The sequence below is a fragment of the Metopolophium dirhodum genome, chromosome 6 (genome assembly GCF_019925205.1).
Source record: "Metopolophium dirhodum isolate CAU chromosome 6, ASM1992520v1, whole genome shotgun sequence".
NCBI lineage: Eukaryota > Metazoa > Arthropoda > Insecta > Hemiptera > Aphididae > Metopolophium > Metopolophium dirhodum.
Window position 1 is genome coordinate 14,760,233 of NC_083565.1, and position 8,792 is coordinate 14,769,024.

Consider the following 8,792-nt stretch of genomic DNA (forward strand, 5'->3'; position numbering starts at 1 on the left):
AAAACAAACAGAAATTTTAAACGGCTATCTGTATTATAAATTATAATATATAGGTACACTGATTGCGCTAATCAAAGGTTATAATAAATAATAATTTGTTCTTCACGCACGCACTTTATAGGCACTACCGGTGTTTTATTCGTTGTTGTCGTCACGCGTTATGGCCGCAGTTCACGTTTAGCAGTCGAGTATTGTAGAATAACCATTTATACTAACTAGGTATACGCATAGTGCGAATATGTTGAAAATCGGATTTTTTGGTGCCGGAAAAATGGCTCAGGCGTTGGCCAAAGGTTTCTTGACGGCCGGTGAGTTTCGGCAATCAGCCGTTTTTTTCGATAGTTGCATTTATTTTTCGTACTCATCTCCGTATATTTATAAAAAACATGTCGTAACATTTTTTTTACGTACACAGGCCTCGTCAAAGGAGAAAACATCACAGCCAGCTGCGCCCCACAAGACACGCAGTGCGTCGAAGCTTTTGAGGTGAGTCGAACGAGAGCCGCGGGAATTTTGCATATATGTAGGTACCCGTAAGTCAAATATTAACACTAATCACGGTACCGGTCGAATTCGACATTGTTCGATGACAGGGATTCGGATCGAAAGTGACTTTCGACAACCAGTCGGTGGCCGACAACGCCGACGTCCTACTGCTGGCCGTTAAACCGTCCGTGGTCAAGACGGTATTGGACCAGATCCGTCCGAATTTCACGTCCAGCAGACACCTGTTGCTGTCCGTCGCCATGGGTGTCACCGTAAATCAGCTGGAAAACGTGCGTATTATACATACTTCTTTTTTCTTTTAATCATCGCGAGTGACGAAATCCCGATCATACCGCGATTGTAATAATAATATAATATAATATATACCTATCCATTATTATGTAACTTGACATAATACAAGTACTAACAATAATACCTTTGTACTTATAACTAATGATTCAACTAAATCACAATGATGATCGACAGTGCAACTATAGGATTTCAGATTTCTACGATTAGTCGTCCTAAATTTTTTTTTTAAATTAAAAGTTTTGACTAAACATTACGTGCCAACTGAGTGGTGTCGCGGTGCTGAACGTGGTAATAACTACGAAGATTATTGGCTCTAATCATCTTAACCGGCTCTGGTCGTTTCGTCCGACGATCATTCTGCCACTGACTATTATATACTCTCGCACGAACATAATATTATGTTATGCACGTTAATATTGTATAAGCGTTTTCCGAAATAAACTTATTTTGTGGATGTCACATTTGAAAGTTGGCGGAGGGGAACGCGTCCAATGTCTCGATATCAATTAAAATATTATTATTCATACTTGTATTTGCATGTGTGCGAGGGTAATTTAATTCAATAAAACTGAGGGTGACTAATTGAACGATAAACGTACACACTATATACGAGGCACGTGATGGATAGTGTTTGTTGTTGTTGGTTATAATAATGTTTTGTTTTAGCACCGCAGGTTATAGAATTTTATTTATCTGTGTGTTTTCGATAACATTGAGACTCGTTATTACTTGCCTAAATGGATTTATAGACGTTCGAAAGTTTAAATTGCCATCGGCAGAAAACTGAAAAACATCATAAATCATAATATAATATATATTCATATACTTATTAATATTGTTATAACGATGAATAACAACGTATTTAAAATGTTGCACTAACATTTAAAATGTTTATATTTTTTATTTTTATAATTGAAATTATTCTCAAAATGTTAAAGGGCACGGCGGAAAGCTATTGTTTTCCTAATACTTAATAGTAAAATAGTTTTTAGACATTAATATTATTGAGATTTAAAAACTAATTAAATGTTTTCACGTGTATTTTAAGTGGAAGAGGGGTGGGGACTTAGTTAAAAAGTATTTAGTTCGATTTCTGGCGGTGGGTCATATAGTTTCCTATAAGTGTTGTTTTTACAGTTAATTATTTTATAAACAAAGTTGATTGACGTCAGTCGTAATATGGTTGATTGAGTGTATAAAATCGATAACGTTAATCGAAAGGTTTAGGTTATGGAACCGAAACAAAAGTGGAACACATTGAAAAAAACATTCTAACTATACGTATAAGTCCTCGATAAATTTCCACAAGTCAGTAGGCATCATCAATTAAATTTAAATATCTAGTTATAAACAGGGCTGTGAATTCAACGCACTAATAAACTGTTAAATATCCATGCACTTGTACTCATTAAAAATTGGCAAATTTGCTTTAAGAAAATAATCATAATATATAAATAAATGTTATTATTACATTTGTCAAGGTTATTGTTTGTTATTACCTATAGGTTAGGTTAGGTACCTATTCTATTTTATATGAAGTTATTATTATTGTTCATAAAATTATTCTGTGTTTAAAAATATGAATACCGATCATATTAGTACGTACAATATAGTAATAGGTACCTACGTGATATCGTTTATCAGTTTTTTATTTGTCGATAAGCACTGTTTTCAACAATATTTAAAAATAATATTTATTTTCGAAAATAAAATTTAATTTAGGTATAATTTAAAATTTCACAAAAAAACATTCTAATAATTATGATTGGCAGATTTTCCACAAACACTTTAAATAATTAAAAAAAAAAGATATGAAGTTTTTATTTACTATTTGCTATCTAGTATATAATATGCGTAGGTATATAATGTAAATTTAATTTCTATCAAACTTTATTGTATTCGCGTAGTAACGAACAATATATGCAAATTCATTAAATAGTGTAGCGCGAGTTATAAACGATATTGGTAACTATTTTTTTAATATTTAAAATTTATTTATATGTATATACAAAAATTTGGCTTAGTGATGTAGCTTACGCATTTTCTTGTAATCCGTAATATGGATAATATACCTATATGATAGTTTTATTAGGTACTAGTTAATAGTTATTACTTATTATACCTATATATAGTAGGTACTAATTGTAATGAATCTTAATCATAGATTTTAGTATTTAAATTAATTTATTTTTATTTTAACTACCTATAGTATTAATTATTCATCTTATAAATGTTTGAATCTTAGTAATGGTACTTAATTGAAAAAAATAAGAAATCATTTTAATTATTATATTATATTTCCTGCGTAGTACCTACCTAATAAAAAAAAGTAATATGATTCATTTCTAATACGTTTTACTTAAAAAAAAATTTATTTGATACACATTATATGTTATTAGGAGCGTATTATACTATTTCACCGCATAATACACCATTTTTAATGCTTGAGAGAATTCAGCGTGTAATAGAAACAATTCGTTTTTAAATTATTTCTGTACCTATATATACCTATAATGACAATAAATAACAGTTTGAAAAGAAAACTATTCTTTCGGGTTGAGGTTAAAATAATGTATAGACTATTAGTTATCACTTATAGGTACATATTACATATACAGTGATTTGATTTGTGTAATTACTAATTTGGGAGGGAGAATGCTTTAAGAGCTTATATAAGCTTACTAAACATTTTATAACAATATAGGTACCAGCTATCAATATTATTATTAATTGATTAATATGGATAATCTTTAAACCTCCAAAAACTTGATATCTGCAGTAGTGGGACGTATTAAAGGGATTAATTTATTTTAAAAAGTAGCATAGTATAAATACTGTTTACAATATTTCCTTTTATTGAATAATATAATATATATATTAAAGACATTTTTTTACCACTTTTTTTTTGTTTTAGCTCTTACCGGACGGATCGAGGGTAATGCGAGTAATGCCCAACACTCCTGCCTTGGTTCAGTGTGGTGCTTCCGTGTACGTGCCGGGCAATCGGGCGACGGACGAAGACGAGAAGCTGACGGCAAAACTTTTGTCGTCTGTGGGCACGGCGGAACGGGTACAAGAGTACTTGATGGATCCGATCACTGCGCTCAGCGGTTCCGGTCCGGCATACGTGAGTCTTAAGTCTAAACGTGGTGCAGGGTGTATCTGGAACATATACGACAATAACATTTTCCGCCGTAGTTCAAACCGTCAATCCTAAGCTGGTTACACACCTAATATTACATCCTCGTAATATTATGTACTATCCAATATTTTTTTCGAAAAATCATTAGATGGAACTATATTATATATATATATATTATGTTATATCAAATTGAATCAAACAGTCGTGTAGGTCGTAAAGCCTATATGTTGCCGGCCAAGTGGTTAGATCGGAAGCTTAATAGCTTATAATATTATAATAATATGTTTTACCTATTGTACCCCTTTGTACCGTGGGAAAACGTTCTATATTATGACTTCATAAATCATAATATTCTATGTGCATGTTCGTCCTAATATTATATTGAATTACTGCGGTCAGTCCGTTCGTTAACTATGTGTCTTCTATAACTCGTTTAAAGTATACCTATAATATTATAACAATGCGATATTTCTGTAAAACGTTTCAGTCGTCATTCTTTTGACTTGCCAATTATTTCATATTTAACTTTAAATTTTAAAATAATATTTTAGCATTTCTAGACATTTATAAAATTATTGTGATAATAATAAATTCGAAAATATAACTAATTTTAGATTCTGAGCGAAGCGATGAATGTATTGATTCTACAATGATGTGTGTTTTTTTTTATTTTTTTATTTTTAATTTTTTTATTTTTTTTATTTTTTTTTTTATTTTTGTGTTTGTCATCACCTTTTAGGACAGTAATAGTGCTTGGATTTTCTTCAACAGTAACTTTTCTGATAGGAAAGTGAATCTAGTTGGTATTTTGGGGGGTCAAAAGTAAAAATTTCCCAGTAGTTTTCACAAGCGACGTGAAAAACAAAAGAAAAATTAAGGAAAAACGGGAATTTTTACGCAAAATCTGTTTTCGAGAAAATCGATTTTGGTTTTTGGTGTAACTCTAAAACAAATGACCGTAGGGACATGAAATTTTGACTGAATGTTTATATTAGCATTTTCTATACACCATAAAATTTACAAAATATTTTGACTCTTTTTGAGCTGTTTACGGCCATTGTCAGTTTTCAATTTTTTTAGTTTTTTTTTCTATAAATATCAATAAAATTTTATCTGTTGAGTAAAAAAGCTTGAAAATTTAATAGAAGGCTCCTAGGTTATTGTTTCAAAGGCAGATGAAAAAAATTAAAAATCCTTAGTCACAGTTTTTAATAATAAGCATTTAAAGTTCAAATTTTGACAAAATACGGAAAAATCACGAAAAATAGCAAATTATTTTGATGAGAATTCATAAAAATTTTTCTTTTTAAATCTAAGATTTGAAAATGTAATATAAGATTACTCATAAGTTTGTCTACCTTTATCAAAAAAAAAATGTCTAGCAGAAACTTAAATTAAATTTTTATGAGCGTCTGAAATTTATATTTTTACAACATTCGATATTTACTCGATTTCTCATGTAACAATTTTCTTATTTTATTGTAATTAAAAAACGAATGACTGTAGATACTTGAAAATTTCACTGAATGTTTATATTAGCATTTTCTATACACCATAAAATGTTGAAAATATTTTGACTCTTTTTGAGCTGTTTACGGACATTGTCAGTTTTCAATTTTTTTAGTTTTTTTTTCTATAAATATCAATAAATTTTTATTTGTTGGGTAAAAAAGCGTGAAAATTTAATATAAGGCTCCTGATATATTGTTCTAATAGCAGTTGAAAAATATTAAAAATACATAGGCACAATTTTTTTTTATAAGCATTTAAAGTTCAAATTTTGACAACATTTATCAAATTTATAATTTATAAATTATTTTGTGGTTAAAAATGTATAAAATGTTTAACTTTTATGGCTAAAGATTGAAAATTTAAAACAAGGCTCCGAGTAAATAGGTTATATATAAATTACTTTATTCACAATAATATCATCAAATATACTTGGTAAAATCATAGGCTGACTGACCGTTTTCGCTCAGAATCGTTTTTCTTATACAATGATATTATATCATTGAATTCAAATTTAACACCATCCATTACAGTGACCCACTTGTAACCTACTGTACAGCAGAGCGACATCCACTTATCCACCTTTTTAATATTGACATGCAACCTTACATAGTTATACATATGATTGGAATTTTAATTTTACAATTCAGGTATAGGGAAAAAAGAAAAGGAAAAAAATCATTGTTTGTGATAGGCACTTGATATTGGACTTGACAAAAATAGTATCAATACTACCATTAAACGTCATTATATTGTAAACAACGCATTTATTTATTCAAGTATTTGACATACGTGAAATCGTGTTCATGATATTGTCATTTAGTTATATCTTATATAATGTCTATATAATATAATAATAATAATATACCGTATTTTATCCTATATTTACATATTTTAGTTTATATTAAAAATGTTTAAAAACTTAAGCTAATTTTTTTTTTAAATAAAACAAATACCTAAAATGATTATGATAATAGCCATCTTATTATTATACAATACGATACATTGAAGTTCGTTATTACTTGTTTGTCATTGCTCCAAAGTTTCGAGTATTACAAATTATTATTATAACAATAGCGCAGCCGCGTGCATGTTCGATAATATTCAGTTTTGCGATTAAAATCGTTTATCAAAAAACTATATACCTATGTTTTTGTTGTAATAAAAGTACCGAACATTTCAGCGCGTGTCGGGTTCCTATATTATTATTATTTTTTACGAATGCAACGTACAATAGCTGTCACTTTATCTATATTATGTGATTTTATTATGGTAAGTGGTTCGTGAGTCTTGCGCTTGGACAATGGAGTGCAACATAATATTATGTAGGTAGTCTTGTTATGAAGTGTAGGTACCCCAAATCCCAATAACATAAACATATTTATGGTATATATACTGGGTGATTCATTTCTATTGGGCCACACTAATTTCCTTTGAGAATAATTATAAATTAAAAAAAAGACACTTCATTTTCACAAAAATCTTATTTTGAATGTAGTGATTTCATAAGAGTTTTAATATAATATTGTATATAGTTTAATAATATTGTATTTTGACTTTGTAATTCGGAATCAGAATATACTTTTCTAAAGACCGTGCCACTGTTAATTATGCTGTTAATCGCGGATACTGAACTAATAGTTTCTCTCCGACAAACAAAATTTGGCGTGGTTTAATATTATAATATATTATATTTACCAGCGAACTCTTACTATATATTATATAATTACAGGTGTACGTGATTATCGAAGCGCTGGCCGACGGTGCCGTTCGTATGGGCATGCCAAGAGACATGGCCTACAGATTGGCGTCGCAGACTGTCCTGGGCGCGGGGACCATGGTTCGAGAGACGAAAGAACATCCGGGAAAACTGAAGGACGACGTTACCTCACCAGCGGGTGAGTTGGGTCTTACATATTATACGCAATGCGATTCTGTTAACAGCCAATATAATCGTTATTTCGAGAGAGCGATAAGTTTTCCGGACGATTATAATATAATACGCACAGTTATTACATTTTGCATCGCATACATTTTCTTCACTGACTTAAGACGTAAAGATAGAAACTATAGAAACGAGTATCGGAGTATCTCATATTACAGTATAGGCTTTCGCTAATAATTGTTTATGGTGACAATCTCATCAAAACACCCTGTATAGGTATGATCTATAATATTATTTAACAGTATTCCATTATTCCGATAGTGTAACATTATGTGCATACGTAGGTATATTATTAGTACCTATGATATATTTTGGTGGTGCCTGCTACCACAAAAACATTATTATATCACCAAATATTTCGCGTCAGACGTTATATAATTTCCAGACATACGATAAATACACTATTTTGACACGCATTTACTGTCATTTTTAGAAAGTAGGTATATAGGAATAGTCGAATAGGATTTATAATAAACATTATATTCTCCTGAAAGTTATACATTGGAAAATTGGTTTATTGTAGGTACCTATATATACGTGTTTTGTGTCAACTGCACAACGTGCAAGTCTTGATTTCAACTAGGGTCGATTATATTTTATTTTTGCATTTGAAATAAATTTTAACGTTTGCAATATTATTTTAATTTACAATTTATTTTTACTTCAAAAATACAATGATGATAAAGAACACATGTATTTTACCCATCTAAAACTAAAATTAAATTTTTATTGAGGAGAAAAGTGTGTTGGATTTTTAAGTTTTAAAAATATGAGGTACCTACATTATGACAATACAAATAGTAGTTACTAGGAACAATATTATAATGCAATTTTTTGTTTTAACTTTTAAGGTTCCCTTATAATTTTACATAATTTTATTTTGAATCTTTTGAACTGTGATATATAATCAAATAACAATATTGAAAAATATTTAATACAATTTAAATAAGGTACAAGTTAATTTATCACAATATACAATCAATACGACGAACAAATTCAAAATTCCAGATGCCCTTGGTGGCTTGGTGCATTTTAATTATTTGTTATCTTTAAATGTTAGAACCAATATTTACAATAACTTTTATTAAAATGCTTCCACTATGAAAATCTATACACAGGTTCTACGGCGGCCGGTCTCTGTGCTCTGGAACATGGCGGCCTAAGGTATACAATCATTGACGCTTTGGAAAAAGCCACGGAAAAATGTAAGGAAACTTCAAAGACGCTTTAAACAAATCGCCCGGTGTAAGCATTCGCGTTCACTGTATATCTAGTCTAATATTGACAATCATTTAACTGTTTAAATTTGTATTGTACATGTTTTATACTATATTATTATTATAACTAATTTTAATTATTTTTTACGATTGTGTTCAAATTACATATTTTTTGTTCTTA

The 8,792-nt window shown here is 29.7% G+C and overlaps 1 protein-coding gene across 1 annotated transcript; it reads left to right on the top strand.

The window, feature by feature from the left end:
• LOC132947000 (pyrroline-5-carboxylate reductase 1, mitochondrial) lies at positions 1-8,792 on the top strand. The gene is made up of 6 exons (XM_061017167.1): positions 1-308; positions 416-486; positions 594-776; positions 3,713-3,925; positions 7,182-7,347; positions 8,513-8,792. Exons 1-6 carry the CDS (start codon positions 239-241, stop codon positions 8,623-8,625), a joined length of 816 nt encoding a protein of 271 aa, XP_060873150.1. The 5' UTR covers positions 1-238; the 3' UTR covers positions 8,626-8,792.

Excerpts from the sequence above, each read along its gene's own strand:
- LOC132947000 (XM_061017167.1), top strand. The coding sequence starts at position 239 with ATGTTGAAAATCGGATTTTTTGGTGCCGGAAAAATGGCTCAGGCGTTG. Across the intron at positions 309-415 it reads CAAAGGTTTCTTGACGGCCG|GCCTCGTCAAAGGAGAAAAC; the intron begins GTGAGTTTCGGC and ends TTACGTACACAG. Across the intron at positions 3,926-7,181 it reads GCGGTTCCGGTCCGGCATAC|GTGTACGTGATTATCGAAGC; the intron begins GTGAGTCTTAAG and ends ATATAATTACAG.